At 37.9% G+C, this 18,437-nt stretch overlaps 4 protein-coding genes across 5 annotated transcripts; 1 reads left to right on the forward strand and 3 right to left on the reverse strand.

The window, feature by feature from the left end:
- Positions 1-1,148: 1,148 nt before the first annotated feature.
- On the forward strand, positions 1,149-3,922 carry LOC112701265 (uncharacterized). Its single transcript, XM_025752043.1, has 3 exons — positions 1,149-1,737; positions 2,026-3,018; positions 3,105-3,922. The coding sequence occupies exons 1-3, from the start codon at positions 1,149-1,151 to the stop codon at positions 3,920-3,922; spliced, it is 2,400 nt and encodes a 799-aa protein (XP_025607828.1).
- A 275-nt stretch (positions 3,923-4,197) lies between these two features.
- LOC140172907 (uncharacterized) lies at positions 4,198-5,565 on the reverse strand. The gene is made up of 2 exons (XM_072199269.1): positions 4,773-5,565; positions 4,198-4,582 (listed from the first exon to the last, which is right to left on the reverse strand). Exons 1-2 carry the CDS (start codon positions 5,563-5,565, stop codon positions 4,431-4,433), a joined length of 945 nt encoding a protein of 314 aa, XP_072055370.1. The 3' UTR covers positions 4,198-4,430.
- A 24-nt stretch (positions 5,566-5,589) lies between these two features.
- On the reverse strand, positions 5,590-12,636 carry LOC112701266 (serine/threonine-protein phosphatase 7 long form homolog). The gene is made up of 4 exons (XM_025752045.3): positions 11,973-12,636; positions 6,098-6,810; positions 5,914-6,004; positions 5,590-5,829 (listed from the first exon to the last, which is right to left on the reverse strand). Exons 1-4 carry the CDS (start codon positions 12,273-12,275, stop codon positions 5,707-5,709), a joined length of 1,230 nt encoding a protein of 409 aa, XP_025607830.1. The 5' UTR covers positions 12,276-12,636; the 3' UTR covers positions 5,590-5,706.
- Positions 12,637-14,140: 1,504 nt separating this feature from the next.
- On the reverse strand, positions 14,141-18,237 carry LOC112702748 (sorting nexin 2B). 2 transcript variants are annotated; one of them, XM_025753905.3, is made up of 6 exons: positions 17,133-18,237; positions 16,578-16,988; positions 16,190-16,399; positions 15,465-15,725; positions 14,705-14,791; positions 14,141-14,471 (listed from the first exon to the last, which is right to left on the reverse strand). In XM_025753905.3, the coding sequence occupies exons 1-6, from the start codon at positions 17,757-17,759 to the stop codon at positions 14,391-14,393; spliced, it is 1,677 nt and encodes a 558-aa protein (XP_025609690.1). In that variant the 5' UTR covers positions 17,760-18,237; the 3' UTR covers positions 14,141-14,390. The 2 variants fall into 2 exon arrangements, with proteins under 2 accessions (XP_025609690.1, XP_025609689.1); XM_025753904.3 differs by having other exon boundaries at positions 15,465-15,728.
- Positions 18,238-18,437: the final 200 nt, after the last annotated feature.

An 18,437-nucleotide genomic window follows, 5' to 3' on the forward strand; every position in this document is an offset into this window, starting at 1 on the left:
CCTACTGTCGATGATAATAGTTGTCATTGCCGGTTGTGAATTGCGAGTTGTGAAGTTTAGGAATTTGAAATTCGTCCGGGTTATGACAAACTTTATGAATTTTATTGAATTTATCGGGGTTTATGGCGAACTTGCCCTCACAAAAAAAAAGCTAGATTCTGAAAATTAAAATTTCAATCATTTTCTTTGGAAAATAAAATTTTTTTATTTTATAATAGAAAAAAATCCTATAAAATATTTTAGAAATTTCGGAATTAAAATTGTAAAATAAATAATTGTATAGATAAAAGAAATTAATTTCACTATAACTAATTCTAACATTTAAATTATAAAACCTAGTTGATAATGAAAATAATAAATAATAATAAAAATAATATTTTAATTCGTATATCTAAGTCAAAAAGGCTTTTAATTTGTAAAAATTTATTGAAATCCAAGTCAAAGATGTTATGGTAAAAAATCATGTAAAAAATCCATTAAAATACTTTAATTTGTTATTGTGTTATTGTTAGTCAAGGAAAATATAGAGGTGATTTTTTTATTGCAAAAATCAAATGAGACCCCGATTTGGAGTTAGATAAAATTTCAATTAAAATATGAAGGTAAAATTTTTAGAGTGATAAGTTCATATTTGAGAATGCATAAATCGAATGGTCCAATTTGTGGCAGATTTTTTTAGATATGATATTGGGGTATGAGTTATGCTGGAATATGATGATTATGGGTGATTTACAATGTTATGACGGCGTTGCGTTTTTGGAATTTTGGGGGAAGAAATCGGTGGCACCGATTTGAAGTAGGAGAAATCGGTACCACCGACTTGTGTGAGTGAGAGGTGAAATCGGTGGGACCGATTTGTGGAAGGGGAGGCTGTTGGGTATGAAATCGGTGCCACCGATTTGTGGGTGGTCTAATTTTATTTTAATCCGGGGTGCACCAATCGGACCCACCGATTTGGGTGTGCAGCGGTCGGTTTCTCCGATTTGCCCTTAGTCAACACAAAAAGCGGATGGTGGTATCACAGAAGCCCCATTTCTTCCTCGTCCGCTAATGTTCATCCTCTTCTCCTCTCTTCTCTTCTCTTCTCTGATTCTTCTCTTTCATTTTTGTAAAAAAAAAATTCTGTGAGGCTGAGAATAGATAGTGTTATGGATGATAGAGTTGTATTGAAGATTTATTATTACGGACAGATCTTATTACAAACATATGAGGGAGTTCAATTTGTGTGTGAAAATCCATTAGATGTTGTTATTCCGTTCACATTGTCATTTGAGGAGTTGAAAGGTGTGATTTGTGAGAAGATAGGCACGCAAAGATGTAGGAGAATATCGTGTATTTTGTACAGGTATCCTTTACCTGTGTTTGGCGGGTTTGTTCAATTTCAGACCAAGTATGTGATGGACGAAGCGAGTATGCAGGAAATGTTTTCAATGTACATGGAAAATCGCCACCGAATATCGTGCATCGAGTTATATATTGAGTTTGAGCAATCTGAAGCGGACCGTAACATTGAGTTGGAAGATTATAATAGTGAAAGCGAAGATGAATTTGAAAGTAACTATGAGATCGTCGGTCCAGGTGAGGACGAAGAAGCAGCTGTTGGCGCCATGAACGCAGATGTGGCGGAAGTTGCAAATGCACTAGCAAACCTGCATCCGTTTCAAGAGCCTTCTTTCATGCGGTCGTTGGATTTGGGGGCTATGCACGCACCGGAGTTTCCGCAATATATGAATCCAGGTGCGTAAACCTAGCTAGCTACGTGAATCTCTGAAGTAGCAGATCGATAAGTCAGATGAGTAATGTATATGATATGTGACCAGGCATTTGTGAGCATAGCGTTTGATTTTTTTATTAATTAATAGTTCTTTGTTGTGAATGATATTTAATTGTTGTTTACGTAGATGGAATAGCGAAAAATAAGACTATAACGATCTTACCTAGTAAAGTATGTTTATTAATTGAGTTGTAATGAAGGACTTCTTACTGAGTACATAATGAATCATTTATTACTTTTGATGTATGTAGCCCCTCCTGTTGTGGCGGATGGTGAGTTCACAGTGGGGATGGAATTCAGCTCAAGGGAGGCTGTAATCAAGGCAATGAAAGATTATACCATCCGGAGAGGTGTGGACTATCGGGTATATGAGTCGGAACCGACGACATTCTATGCCAAATGTATAGAATATGGGAATGGTTGTGACTGGTTGATCAGGGTAACCAAAATGCAGAAGAAGTACTGTTGGGAGATAAGGAGGTACAATGGAAGTCATACTTGTACCAGGTCTACTATTTCTCAAGACCATTCGAAGCTGGATTCCAAGACAGTTGCAGAAGCAATAAAGCCGTTGGTAGAGGTTGACCCGTCTATAAAGGTAAAATCAGTAATTGCTGATATCCAGTCAAAGTTTAACTACACCATCAGTTATCGCAAGGCTTGGTTAGCAAAGCAGCAGGCGGTCGAATCAATTTTTGGAAGTTGGGAAGCATCGTATGAAGCTTTGCCGATATGGTTTGAGGCCATGTGCCACAAAGAGCCATCAGCAGTGGTTCACTTTGAAACAATGCCAGCTTACCAGGGGGATGATTTGGTTCCTGATATACGTGTTCTACATAGAGTCTTCTGGAGTTATTACCCCTGTATAAGGGCCTTCAGACACTGCAAGCCAGTGGTGCAGGTGGATGGGACTCATTTGTATGGAAAATACAAGGGTTGTTTATTGGTTGCAGTGTCACAAGATGGTAATAACAACATCGTGCCTATTGCATTTGCCATAGTGGAGGGAGAGACTTCTGATGCATGGCACTTTTTTCTGAGCAACCTGCGTCAACATGTGGTGACCCGTGATGGTGTCGGACTAATCTCCGATCGACACGATTCGATTAGGTCAGCTATTGAACGAAGTAATGGGGCGTGGTCTCCTCCAAGAGCTTTCCATATGTTTTGTATCAGGCATATTGAGTCAAACTTCTTGAGGAAGTTCAAAGCACCTTACCTGCAGAAGCTTATCGTCAACATTGGTAAGTTTGTATACAATGAACTTTTAATTTATTGTAAGCACGATCAAATAGACTGGTGTTCATAGTTGACTGAATGTTTTTCATAGGATACTCAAGGACGACCAGGGAGTACCAGATGCGCTATGAACGATTAAAGGAACGGGGTGAGGCTTACACCAATTGGCTTGATCGGATCCCTCGTGAGCAGTATGCTTTGGCATTTGATGGTGGTTACCGATGGGGTCATATGACCACCAATCTTGTGGAATGTATCAACTTCGTCTTAAAGGGTGCACGCAATCTCCCAGTCACTGCACTTGTTAAGGCGACATTTTACATACTGAATGAGTTGTTCACTAGGAAAAGAGCTGAGAATGAAGCCCGAATCAGTGCTGGACTTGTATTCTCTGAGATGGTGACAACCAAGCTGAATGCAAATCAACGAGCATCAGGTAACATACAGGTTAGCTGTTTTGATAGAGAAAATGAAGTCTTCGAAGTACGCGAGATGCCTAGTGGGGTTGAGTATGCAGTTGACCTGCGCCACTATCGGTGTGACTGTGGTGAATTTCAGGTTGACCGAATTCCGTGTAGGCACGTGTTTGCGTGTTGTGCAAATCAGAGGTTGGATTGGAAAGTGTACGTTAATGACGTTTACAAGATGGACCAAATTCGAAGAGTATACAGGGCTAGGTTTCGACCACTGGGAAATCCGGCAACGTGGCCTGCTTATCATGGACCTAGATTCGTTGGAAACCCGTTCCTCAGACGGGTAGCCAAGGGCCGGCCGAAGATGACCCGCTTCTTGAATGAGATGGACACTCGTATGTTGCGTCGCCCGAGGCGATGCAAGCAATGCGGTGCCGAGGGCCATAGTCGCACTAGATGTCAAAGTGGTGGACCGAGTGCAAGTCCAACCGAATAGTAGTAGTTACCTTTTTTTACATTTCGTTTGGATTTACATTTATGTACGACATTGACATTTGAATTGACCAACCAGTGCTTATATTCATTTCAAACCTGATTAACATACACGATAGAAGATACGCAAGAAGTAATAACAATCTACGTAACATACTCATTAAGTAAATACTCAATAAGTAAATACTAGTTAACATAGTCAACAATAACAACCTATTTAACATACTCAATAAGCAAATACTAATAACGAAATTAACATAGCCAACAATAACAACCTAGTTAACATACTCAATAAGTAAATACTAATAACGAAATTAACATAGTCAACAATAACAATGTAGTCTACATACTCAATAAGTAGATACTAATAACCAAATTAACATAGTCAACAATAACAACCTAGTTAACAATAATAACCTAGTTAACATACTCAATAAGTCAATAGTACACATTATTTCTTAAATAGTAGTAAGAACCTAGGTAACATTCTCAATAATTAACTAGTTACAACTTCACTTCCTCGGTGCCCACTTCATATCTTTGTATAACTTTCTGCACTTCTTTGCAATCCTGTTAAAGGCGGATGGTGTATACCGATTTGCACTCCGACGTGGAGGATCAGCTCTAAGGTTGTAACCTTTACCTTTTTCACTTGTGGCCGTACCTATGAAAACACAACAAATACAAATACAAGTTCATTGTGGATTACAAATACAAATATAAATATAAATACAAGTTCACCATGAATACAAATATAAATACAAATACAAATATGAATACAAATACAAATACAAATATAAATACAAATACAAATACAAATATAAATACAAATCATTACTAACATTATGTTTTACCTGCACTAGGTGCTGTATCCTCGTCAGCAGGATCGTCATCCTCATCACCACCCTCATCCTCAGACTCATCAGGATCATCACCCTCATCCTCAGACTCATCCTCATCATCACCCTCATCCTCAGACTCATCCTCAACCTCATCCTGATGAACTGCTCTATGACTCTCATGAATCAGAGTCATCGGAATACGTCTAGGATTTCCACTTTGTATGATCCCTCCCGCCGCTTCATTACTTCTGCTCGAGTCAACAGACATTCTGGCACCAGAATTATCAGATGAAGTGCGACCCCGACATCCCAAATCCAATGACCTCCTAGCTGGAGTAATACCACCCAAATGTGCTTGATGGTCGGTGGGAATGTCAATATAATTACCTGAATGTGACTGGTGCGACCCCGATGCCATGAAACCAAGTAGCTGACTGAATGAAGGTTGCTCTCCATACTCAAAATGTGGACCACCCCAAAACTGTTGGTGTGATGGGACTGACGCTGAGTAATAATCAGACGGATGCGTGTAAGGAACATATGGTGCAAAATACTCAACCCCCTGATGTGGCGGTTCCAGTGGCGGGGGTGGTGGAGGTACGGCCACCAGTTCCGGTTCCGGTTCTGGTGCCGGTGGTGGTGGTGGTGGTGGAGGACCTTCTGGATTCTCTTCAAAAACAAGGTTCAACAATTGCAGGTGGTCACCATATGCCTCTCGGTACCAATGCATGTAAATTTCTAACGGATAATGTAAATGCTCCAAGTCTTCAGATAGAATGTGACTATATCGATTGGTCCATTGCATCACCCAACGCGAGTGGGTATTGGCCCAATCTTGATTCTTAGGTCCAGTTAGAACTTCTCCATGTGATGCACCTAGATCCTGCACTTCACTAGGAACACCCTGTGTCAATCCAAATTGCCTACTGACTCTATCAGTTACATGTCACTCGATGCATTCAAAAGATATAAGTGGCACTATGGCACTCCACACCACCGAATTATGACGGATGGCTAAGGGAATTACGTCTGGGTCGATGTATCCAATGCCATAAGCCTGCCAAACAAACTGGACAAATCTCCCAGTAAGATGATTACACAACAATTACTTCACTTAAGAAGTTACATAAGGTACTTGTATTTTACACAATACCTGTCCTTCTTCTAGATCATCCAACAACCTCCTGTAGTGGGCAAGCGTTTTATATCGGTAGGCATAGTTTTGACGGTCCCAGTTATGCCACCTGCAGACGGACAATCCATTTGTTAACTTATCTTACCATAAACAAAATACAATTTCTATCAATTATTTCAATGCATACTTTAATCAAAATTACCTGTTTGCAATTGGAAACACTCGGGGATTGCCAGGAATCGGCGCTAGAAATGGTAGCCGGATCCAAGCCCAACTGACCAACAGTGTCAGTGGACCGTCCATCTCCTTGCAGTCGACACGAGTTGCCCTACACAATGATCTATACAAGTGTGCCAGGCATGCCGAACCCCAACTAAACTGTATGATCCCACCGAAGTTGCGGAATAACGGTAAAAATTTCCAGTGCACCCCTGCACCCGACTTATCTGCAAACAGAACTTTCCCAAATAACAACATTATGTGACACTTTACATACATCTGCATGTGCACATCATTCAACACTATACGATCTCTCACACCCCTAAACCACGTTAATTTTATAAAGCTCCCTCTACATTCATTTTTACTGGGTGCAATTCCAAATTGGTGCAAGCACTCGGCTTCCAATGCCTCAAAGCTACTCATGGTCGGACCTGTAACCGGAAGACCATTTGTTGGCAGACCGAGAATTACCGCCACATCCTCCAAGGTCACGGCACACTCACCAACCGGAAAATGGAAAGTATGAGTCTCGGGCCGCCATCTCTCAATCAGAGCATTAATCATTGCTGACTGGCCTTTAATAACTCCAATTTGGGATACATAATAAAATCCAGTCTCGCATAACTGTGCCTCAACAATTTGGTTATATGGATCCGGCGGGTGTAAATGATCGCACATCAACATCCTTGAAGCCTACAATACCACATTTTCCAGTATAAGAACAAATATAATATAACTATATTATTCAAAAACACAAATATGCTTAACATGTCCATTAAAACTAATTCCCAGCATAATAGCAATTCAAACATGTCCGTTATTACTATTCATATAAAAAAACAGCATACTAATTTTTCTATTATTATGATTATTATTATTGTTATTATTATTATTATTCAAATAAAAAAACAGCATACTAATTTCTGATTATTATTATTATTATTATTATTATTATTATTATTATTATTATTATTATTATTATTATTATTATTATTATTCAAACAGCATACATACTAATTTCTCTATTATTATGATTATTATTATTGTTATTATTATTATTATTCGTATAAAAAAAGCATACTAATTTTTATTATTATTATTATTATTATTATTCAAACAGCATACATACATACTAATTTTTCTATTATTATGATTATTATTATTGTTATTATTATTATTATTCGTATAAAAAAAAGCATACTAATTTATTATTATTATTATTATTATTCAAATAACATACATATTAATTTTTCTATTATTATCATTATTATTTATTATTATTATTATTATTATTATTTATATAAACCAAACAACATACTAATTTTTTATTATTATTATTATTCAAACAGTATATATACTAATTTTATTATTAATCATAATAATTAACGATCATAAATAAAATAACTAATAAAATTTTCATTATTAATCGTAATAATTAATTAAATTCGATTACTAATACTGATAATAATAACAATATATCAATATCTCCCTATTCCAATTTATTATGTACAGATCTTATTTTTTTTTTCTTTCATGTACTATTTTTTCAAACATTTCTTTTTTCTTTTTTTTAAATAATATACATTACCCAGGGCTTCATCTTCATCACGGTACAAACAAACAAACATTCATCTCATCTCCATACATACATACATACAAGGTTTATTCCTATTTTTATTTCTATTTCTAACCACCTAATAATAAAATACATACATATATGTTTAATTTCTAATTTCTACTTAGTGTCATTACAATATATACTGTTAATAAAATCTAAAATTATCACTATTATTATCATTAAATAAAATTATTAAAAAAAAATTTACATGATTTGGATCTCCAAGATAATTAACAATATGAAGCTCCGATTGATTTACTTCCTTAGTTTTCCTTTTTTTTGGTATTTTTATTTTATTTTTCCCCTGAGCTGTGGTGGTCCAACAATGGTGAAAGAGTGGGGTTGAGAGTAAGTAGAAAGGGAAAGTTGAGAGTGAAAGAGAGAATGTTGGAGAGTGAAAGAGATAGGGGTATACGGTGGGTGAAATACAGATAAGGCTCACGGGCCACCCAGGGGAGTCAGCTGCATGCGCGACGTGTGGCAAGGGGTCACCAATCGGTGCCACCGATTTCAGCACCTCCCCTTCCAAGAAATCGGTCCCACCGATTTCCTTCCCCCCATCGGTGCCACCGATTTCCTTAACAGCGCCGTCACATCTCCGTTAAACACCCCAAACCCCCATAACGTTGAAAAACACCAACACCTTCCCCATATCAAAATTAAAAAACTCCCAATTTGTGAATAGTTAATTTTTTTTATTTTTACTGTAAGACAAATTGGTAAATCAAATTTGCAAATAAAAAATTTAAAATTCAAAATTAAGAAATTTATGGGTATGTGAATGAAAACTGACCCTCCAATTTCATGTAAACGAAAACTGACCCTCCAATTTTTTTGAAAATGACTTCCACAGCTGAGTAAAACACACCAACTTTCAATAACAAAGCAAAACATAACCATCTTTCTAATATTAAAATTAAAAGAGAAAATGACAAATAAGTCCTTAAATTTTTGTCACGTGAAAATTTTGGTCCTTAAGGATTATAAAATATATTTACATTCCTGACTTTCTGAAAATCAAGACATTTGGATCCCTCTGTCCAACTGAGATTGTGAAGCGTAATGGAGATATCTGACGTGGATGATGTTATCCTGACATGGCCGTAATGGTGTCCCACGTGGATGTGGAAGAAAGGTTTAGCAAGAAAAAAAATCCCCCAACCCTAAAACGACATCGTCCCTGTCCAAACCCTCTCCTAAGATTGTAACACCCTAACTATCAAGCTCACGCTTCCGACTACACTACTCTGATAGCTCGTACATTACGACGACTCTTATATTATTTAATACTAAAATATGAGCATGTTTAAAACTTTAAACTGCAATACTGCTCCAAAATACTTTTGTTGGGTAACGTACATCCATACATACTATACAACTTACAAAAGTCACAAAAGAGTACATACATATGTTTATATATTAAATAAATAATCTTACAAGTATTAACCAATACAATTTCTATCCCTCTTACAAAATGTATAAAGATAAAGGCGAGAGAACAATAAGCAATAACTAAAGCAATACAAAACATCACGACAACAACTAGATGAACTCTTCATAACTTCTGCGTCCATATCTTAAAAAGGGGAAAATTGTAGGGGGTGAAAACATCATCCTCGAAAGAGTTCTCAGTAGAGGATTTTTGAAAATTACTATAATAGGATACACAACATAAAATTGTTACAGTGATTATTAACCACCTTATGCATCTTTTCAAAAGCAAAGGTTTACTATAAAGAAAATCTGAAATCTTCTCTGAAAGAGGAAACGGTTCATTTCTTGAAAATTCAAAAGCCTTTCAAAAGATTTATCTATGCTGAACCAGATTAGTTTTTCATACTTTTCTAAATCAGGAACACAAAACCAAAACCAATCATCGGCCCATCTCATAATCAACCATGACCCTAGGCCCAAAACAATCCAAACAGCAGCCAATCCACGACAATTCAACAAAGTTTCAGTCGCAAACACAAGTAGGAGGCTCAAGCATAAACAAGCAGTTACATCAAATAGAGCAATTAGCAATTAAACACAATTAATCACATAGGCAAACCAAGTACAATATGCACACCCAAACAATGTCACAGATGCAAATGATGATTGCCTGTCCTAATAGCTGATGAGTCTCATCTGTCGGTTATAAAGCCAACCCAACAAGTCCTGGTAGCTAACCATTGGACTGTCCCTTTGTCGTGCATCTCCAACTCAAGTTATTCACAATCATAATCATAATTCACATCCAACACCCTCACCGGTGTATATTCACAGGGGCGAGCTCATCCGGAACTTTCACAGTGTTCGGCCACACTTACGACATAGAGTCAGCAGAGTATCGAGTCTCAACTTGGAACACGTGGTGGCTAGCCACTGCTCTCACCCAATGAAACTCGTATCTCAGATAATTGGAAGTGCAACAATCACTTTAACAATTTAATAACCATTCATATTCATACTCAGTCATTCGGCTCCTAACGTATTCCACAACCAGCCATGATTCATTATCATATGTAGTCATTATGGCTCATAACATATTCCACAAATAGTCATAATTCATTATCATATACAGCCGTTCCGACTCATAACATAATAGCACTTCCACCATCCAACATCATAAAACTCATAAAATCATCATTCAAGCCGTAAATCACTTTTATCAAAGCATTCTTAACTTCAAAATTCGCATTCTCAAATCACTTCTAGTTTATAAGCCATCTTTCTCAAAAGAAATTTCCTCTTTCAAAACAAGCCATATTTCCACAACATCCTTCTTAAACTTACAAACAATTCAGCAACTAGACCAAATTAAAAATCTCTTATGAAAGCTCCAAAAATCAATCATCCTAAAACTGAATTTGGTATAGAAATTTCTTAGCAGAGTCTCGAGACTTTAGGGAGGGACAACCTATCTCAATTTCTTAAAAATTCATTGAAACTCTTAAAATCATAGATTTTTGGTTTAAGTAAATAAAAACAGAGTTTATTATAAAATCGGATCATATAAAGTCACAAGTCCCAACCCAATCCAAAGCCAATTCACTTGAAACGAAACTGATTCATTTAAATCAAAACCACTTTCAGGTTTCTCCTTAAAATCAATTCTCTGACTTCTTCTAAAATGTCACAAACGCAATTATTCAATCAAGAATCCAATTTCCTTCAAAATCACTAAAAGTTCCTCTGAACGAAATCCTTTAAGTCTAACTAAAAGCATAAGCCCTTTTTATATTAAAAATCAATCTTGGAACATAGAACTTTTCTTCAGTGATTCGAAATGATAAAGTAATTCCTTTCTGAGTAAATCGAACTCAAGACATAGTTTTCTCAAATAAATGAAACTCGAAAATATAACTATTTTCTTAATAAATCAAATAATACAATTTCTCAAATCTCAAACCTTTCTAAATAACTTTTCAAACAAAGTCTAAGGTTTTTATAGAAATTTCGGCAGCATCTCCTTCAAAATTTGGACTTTGCCACCCTTTCTGGATCCCAACCAAACCATTCCACAACCCCTCCCACGGGTTCCAAACCAAATCAATTTCAAATCAGACCGATTCCGAAAATTCATATCATTCTCATCTTTCAAGAAAAACAAATTCGAACTCAATTCCTTTACAACAGATTAAATTTGATTTTAACAAATTTTTAAGAAACAATTTTAAAGAAGCACTTCAATAACAGTCTGCTTTACAAAATCGAATAATAATCTAGTCACACAAGCATTCATATTCATTCAAGGCAACCAACATCACATAAAACTTATACAATAACTCAAGGTTACAATTTTACCGCATAATATCCATATATAATAATTCCAGTATAATAAAATATGCTTTTTCTGAAAAGGCCCCTACCTCAATTCCCAAAACCACAGCCCAAACGCCTCAACCCGAATTGACGGCAACCAAAACCTCAGTTCCAAGCCACTTTCGCAATAACTACAGCAATTCTAATCGCAACATATAATAACTGAGACTCAAACTTATAGCAATTTGCGCCACAAAACCTAAGCGTAAGATAATAGAGAAGCCATTAAAGGACTCTTCAAAACAAAAACGCTTGCCGTACTCGAGGGAGCCAAGTAATGGCAGCACAAATGGCGGTTCCGGCAACACCAACGCCACAGCCAGTGACCAGAACGGCGACGACTCGCGATAAACTCTTAGCACAAACAACCTTAGCCACAACTCTCATGGTAATGGAGAACTTAACAGATAAAGAAGCTGTAAGGGCTTACCAACACAGAGGACTCAGCGGCTGTTTTCGGCGGCAAAGACGGCGGAAGTGTTTTTCCGGCGATGGCGGCGTAGTTTCTCGGCAACCCATCACCAGTGGCGCCGCTGGGCAGAGACGGCGACGACGTGACTGGGCGCGGCGGTTCCAGGTTCGCAGCCCTCTCTGACTCGCGAACTCTCTCTCTCCGTGATTCAGCTTCGACGGCGGCTCCAAGGTGGACCAGTGGCGAGGGCGACGGCACCGGCACGGACAGCAGCGGCGGCGCGACGCTCCTCGCGAGGCCTTCCTCCCTTCTCGCGTGCATGCCCTCCCATCAGTCTCTTTCTCTCTCGCCTTAGTTCCGGTCCGTGACGAAGACGACCCTGCGGACAGCAGCCGCGGCCTCAATTGGGCAGGGCGCGGCGACAGAACGGCTTCCCGCGTGCAGCAGCTCGGCGTCTTCTTACTTCAGCGGCATCGGCACTGGTGGCGAAACCCAGTGGCGCTGGTGCAGCCCCCCTCTCCTCCTCCTCTTCTCTGTCGGTTCTCTCCCCTTCCATGAAGTTGCTGTGTTGGTATTGGGGGAAAAAGGGATTCGGTGGCTGAAGGGGGGTGGGGATAGCAGCTAGGTTTCATTTGGGACAGAAAGAAAAAAAAAATGATTTAACCAGAATTAGGGTTTGGATATGGAATTAAATATTTGGGTTAACTAGGCTTTGAAAATTTCTAAATCAATTTAGGTTATATGGTATTTATTTTGAAATTTAATTTAATTTTTAAAATTATTTTAAAATATTATTTGTGATATAAAAATATTTTAATTAAAAATATATTACGTTATAACTAATTTTTTTATTAATAAAATCTAAAGTATTTATTTATAAAAATATTATCCTATAAAAATTTTATTATTTTACTGCTATTAATTTTATAATTTTAAATATAAGAAATAATTCAAAAATTATAAAATTATTTAAAATTCTAATATAAATATCTAAACATTATTATTTTGCATTTCTAAGACGTTAAATAGTAAATAGAAAAATAATCCAAGATTATCGAGTTTCGACAAAGATCTTAATTTATTTCAAATTCAATTAATCAAAATTACCTTTAATTATCTGCAATAAAATAATTTATGAACTTTAAAACTATAAATAAAAATATATAATTTGAAATTAACTTGTAACAACTTTTCAAAAATTCTGGGTCTTACAAAGATCGTTTATGACCGTCGGCCGCAACTATGAGAATGCATCATGTATTTGATTAGTTTTCTCTGAAAAATTCTCGTAACATTTTTTTCGTTCATTAGCATCCTTATGGACGAACTCTTGCTGCAACGCGTCTTTGAACTTAGCATTCAACTTGCCCACCGAATTTATCCGAACAAAGATTTCATTGTCAAATTGCTTCGAATAAGCATCACCCTCTCTTCCTACCTTCATTCTCTACGTGACATGCCTGCTTCAATTTTCTGTTCCTTGTTTTTTTTTTTCTGTCCATTTTTTTCTTTTAAAATTCTTACTCGGTTAATGAGGGCAAAGTTGCCAGTCCAACCAATAACAGCGAGGCAGGCGATGTTCATGATTGTCCTTTGAAGAAGACTGGTGCGAAATTTGGTTCAAAGGGAATGCAACAATGACATTGCAGGTGAAGGAGAGTAACCAACGGATGATGATAATGAAGAGGTTGGGGGCAGCGTTTCCATTTCCAACCAACAGCAGCAAGGCAGTCGCCATTCAGCAAGCGTTGAAGAAGCCATGGAGGAGGGAAAAGGTTCAGTGAGCATGAGAAGGAAGAGGGATTGCAATGTCGGGTCAGGTTTCTGAGTTGAGCATGGAACGGTGTCATTTTAAGGTTGGGGGACTTTTTTGTGCCTAAACCATTCTGCCACATCCACGTTGGACACCGTTATGGCTAGGTCAACATAACGGCATCCATATCAGACATCTTCGTTACGTTTCACAATCTCAGTTGCACGGAAGGATCCAAATGTCCTGGTTTTGAGAAAATCAGGAACGTAAATATATTTTTCAATCCTCAAAGACCAAAATATCCGCGTGACAAAAGGTCAGAGACCTATTTGTCTTTTTCTCAAATTAAAAAGTGATGCTAGATAGTGGAGGAGCAAGTGTAACCAAAAAGAAAAGAAAAAGATAAAAAAAAAATCATATTGCACAGCTTAAAGAAAAGGGGAAAAAATTGCAAAACCTGCATTCAGTCAAACACAAAACAAGAAAGGCGAATTTACAACATCAAGAATGCCTTTAACTGATGTGTAAGAAAGGTTGTAAGAACTGAGGAGTACAAGTGTAAGAGAGAACCTAGAAACCTGAGAGTGCTTCCTTTTAGTTTATTGTCATAGGTACAAATGTATTTCCAGATTGTGGCACATAAATGAATAAAAGATGAACATTTAAAATTACAGCCACAGTTATCAAGTGCTTTCTTTCACATATCCACCAGTATCTTCAACAACTTTTGTCCATACATTTGCTATTTTCTCAGCATACCCCACCTGTTTGTTAATTCACAAAGATGGTAAGGAACTAAATCAGAAGCGTGCATGCACTACTGAATTCAAAAGCAGCTGAATCAAAATCTACTATACTCATTCTTAGAACTTGAAATGAAAAAATTTTGCCGCGAATTTTCACGAGCTTCATTCAGAGACGAGCAGGAAGAATTATGATTGATTGAGTGACATATCATGTCATATATACTCTTTTCAAACAACATACTAAGTCATACCTGACTAACAACATATCCTTTCAACATGTTTAAGAAGTCTGTTCGCCTCTCTCTATCAAGCCTTTCAAGTTCACTCTTATTGTTCTCCTGCATTGAAAATTTGGCACGCCATCAGCCAATTGAATATTCAGCAATAAAATAAAACATGTATATTAAATAAGAATTGCATAAAACATAATGCAAGGAAAGTCGCATTGCAACCAATTTCAGAATTGAAGATTAAATGATTTAACCATAAAGAGTAAGCAAAGATAAATAATTAAGTCTGAAACATTTCAGCTATAGCTAAGAATCATATGGTGAAGTTAATTTGAAATGGATCTGTAAATGACAGACTTTGAACATAAATAGGAGACAGAGCCCTTATAAATCAGGCTGAGTTGGAAATTTCTAGCAGCAGCCAAAAGTATTGCCATAAATTTTTACATAAAATCAAAACAATAACAGTGATGTAAGACTAATTCTTATTGATAAAGAGATCAGTGATGTATATTAATCAGGTGGTGCAACTTCACTAACACATATTAATCACCTGTTACAATTTATAGGTGTTTAATTGTCAAGGAAATTATTAAAAAAAAAAACAAAAAAGGCACAACTTTAATGGATCAAAAATAGATAACATCAACAAATACTTTTAACTGGAAATTCATATAAATTTGGATCACACACTGTCCTCAAACCAGAAAGCTATATAATGTTGAAAAACTACCTTCAAACAATAAATAAAATTTTACGAACACTTGAATGTTCGCCATACCTTGATCCGCTCATATTCCCTAATTGCCACGTTTTTAGCATCTTCAGTAACTTTTATGGTATCTTGTAGCTCCTCTAACTTCCGCATCCTTGATTTGTCACCCCCAAAAACTCTGGATGATGCCACTTCAAGTTTTTCAGCTCTAGACTGCAAGGTGGATAGTTCTGATAGGAGAGTCTGCACTGTCAATAATGCACTTGAACGGTCTGAGAATGCGCCATGGACAGCCAACATCAATCCAAGATATTCGTGAAGTGTATCCTGCTATGCATAAATTGGAAAATGACCAAGCCAAATTATTTGGTGAGTAGTCCTTTGGTATGAGCACGATCGTCATAAGAATATTGCATCTTGTGGTATTCATATATCCAATAGACAAAGAGAAGACTAACGCAAAAGCTGAGGCCTAAGAACATAGTTCGTATAACAAAAATGTTATGTACACACCAAAAATCAGCCACTATATATTTGTGTACATGTGTAGTTTAACTCATTTTAATGAGTATTTTGTACTTCAATGTGTATTCTACACTAGTGGCTAACTTTAGTAGCTGATTTTGATGTATACCTAGTATGGTTATAATCATGCAAAGCTTATAATCCACCACTTTAAGAAAATTTGCAACTTGCAATTGATTTTATAGAGTTTGAAAGTGATCATCCAAACCAGAAAATCAGCAAAGTACGAAGTTGAAAATAATATAAACAATGATTTCGTAATTTACCAAATGCTTCACTGTTTGAGCATTTAATTCTCGATAGAATCTGCTAGCTTTGACAGCAGCTGTTGCTAAGCCCTTCATGTCCGTAGCCCGTACCCTCTGCGTGTTCATGACAGCTTCCTCATTCTCAAATTTAGTCAGTTTTATGAATGCCAACCCTAGTTCACCCATGGTTTCTCCCATATCTTGCTGAGCTTTGACAAGTGATTCAGCCTGCACAAAATATGCCAATGATGAGAAAAATTCACAGTAACAAATAATAATCGAGTCAAAAAAACTCTGCAAAACATATTACAAGACAAATCAAACAAGCTATCAGACACATGGAAGATAAAATAAAAAAGTTACTGATAAGTACACACAATTGACAGTTCCATGAGCAGAGGAACACCTGTGTAGATGCATTAGTGATCTGCTGCTCAAGCTCTTGAATCCTTTCCTTCTTTTCAAGGAACTCTTTATCTTCCTCCACAACTGGCGGCTTAGAACCTCCCCAGTCATTGGCCATCGACTGCTTCAACTCCTTAAACAGCCTCATAAAATCCCTTCCCCCTTTCGCGGGTTGCACAACCTCCTGTGGCCCAATCACACTTTCCCCCATCAACTGCTTGGGAAGCCTTGCTGCACCGTCCAGCATCCTCGACGCCACATCAGTAGTCGTTGGTAATGGGAGCTTCCCCTGAACCTGCAGGAACACCCTGAACTCATCACTCTTTCCTATTACGGGGTGTGCTGCAAGTCGCCGCAGGTACTTCTCCAGGGCCACCCTCCTCTGCTCCACAAACTCCTGCTTCTGCATAACCTGTTATTCAAACAAGTGAATGAGAAAATTGTATTGCTCAACCAAACTTACCAAATTTATATGCATCAAATTCATCAAGTATAGTCTGTATAACAGAATTGAACTAGTCAGTAGCAACTGAAATTGTAACAAACTTCTAACTACCTGGCTCTCCACTATGCTTTTATCTGGTCTTGGTGGGATGAAGAAGCCCCGGTACGACTCTGCCAGTCTGTCGGAAAGCGTGACCACGTCCCGGAACCTTCTCCGGACTCCGAATTCATTCCCTCCGAACTCTGGCACGTTCGTCCTCGTCGTGATCAAGTAGGTAACATAGCTGTTACCGCCGGGAACGATGGAATTGGAATTCTCCTGTTCCTTGATAGGGTTCGACACGGTGATCTTTATGTACTCCGAGGTCGGGGAACGAGATCCAGAGAAGGAGGGGCTGTCGGAGCTACCGGAGGGGCTATCGACGGAGGAAGCAGCGCCGTTGAAGGGGCTGAAAACGGCGTCGTTATAGGAAGGAGGGTCGATGTAAGAGGAGGTGTCAGGGAAGTGGTGGCGGCGGGGCGACGGCGGCGATAAGAGGGGATCGGTGTCGGCGAGAGGGTGGTGGGTGTCGGAAAGGGTGGACATGGCACTGCGGTAGTTGGTGTACGATTTGATGCCGAGGGGATCGTCGCCGTTGTGGTCGTTATTGTCGTTGTCGTGTTCGTCGTGGAGTACGAGGTTGTGCATTTGCTCTGTGGGTTCTGAAACCTCGGAGCTCTGGTTCTCAGAGCCCATCATTGCGCTTTAATGAAATCAAAATGAAATTGAAATTGAAATTGACATGAAATTGTGGCTGAAACTGATGTTCCTTGGTGAATCAGGAAGGCTTGGGGTTGAGGAAAATGGAGTTGGGGGTGGTTGGCATCTTTTAGGGATTTGGTGCTGGTGGTGCCGCTGCTGAGAGAGAAAGAGAAAAAGGAGGAGGGAGGTGAGAGTGTTCAGTGGTGCAGGCTAACGTACGCCGGGGGTGTAACAAAATAGGGTTAATGGGTTTGGGTTGGAAGAGTAAGGTTGAAGAATGAAGAAGAAGAAGAAGAAGAAGAAGATGGTGCAGTGGTGGTGGTCCAGGCACGAGGATCACGTGGGGTTGGTTTTCGCAGGTGCAGCTGATAAAATTACAGAACCCAATGCCAGGAATACTGTCTTGCGTGCGGGTAGCTGGATTTGATCCCGTGTACTCTATGCTTTTCAATTTTTTCATTTTTTTTGTTTCCACAGCATAAATTTCTAGTAGGAGTTAATATTTAAAATAGTAAATTATTGTTTTTATCTCTGACGTTTAGGATAAGTTTTAATTTTAATATTTTAATTGTTCTATTTAAGTCTCTATTATTTTAAAATTGGTTCAATGTTGTCCTATCGTTAGGGATCGTTAACAAAATTAACGACAGGATAAAATTGAGACAATTTTGAAAT

Source organism: Arachis hypogaea, chromosome 7, assembly GCF_003086295.3.
Source record: "Arachis hypogaea cultivar Tifrunner chromosome 7, arahy.Tifrunner.gnm2.J5K5, whole genome shotgun sequence".
In the NCBI taxonomy this organism is placed as follows: domain Eukaryota; kingdom Viridiplantae; phylum Streptophyta; class Magnoliopsida; order Fabales; family Fabaceae; genus Arachis; species Arachis hypogaea.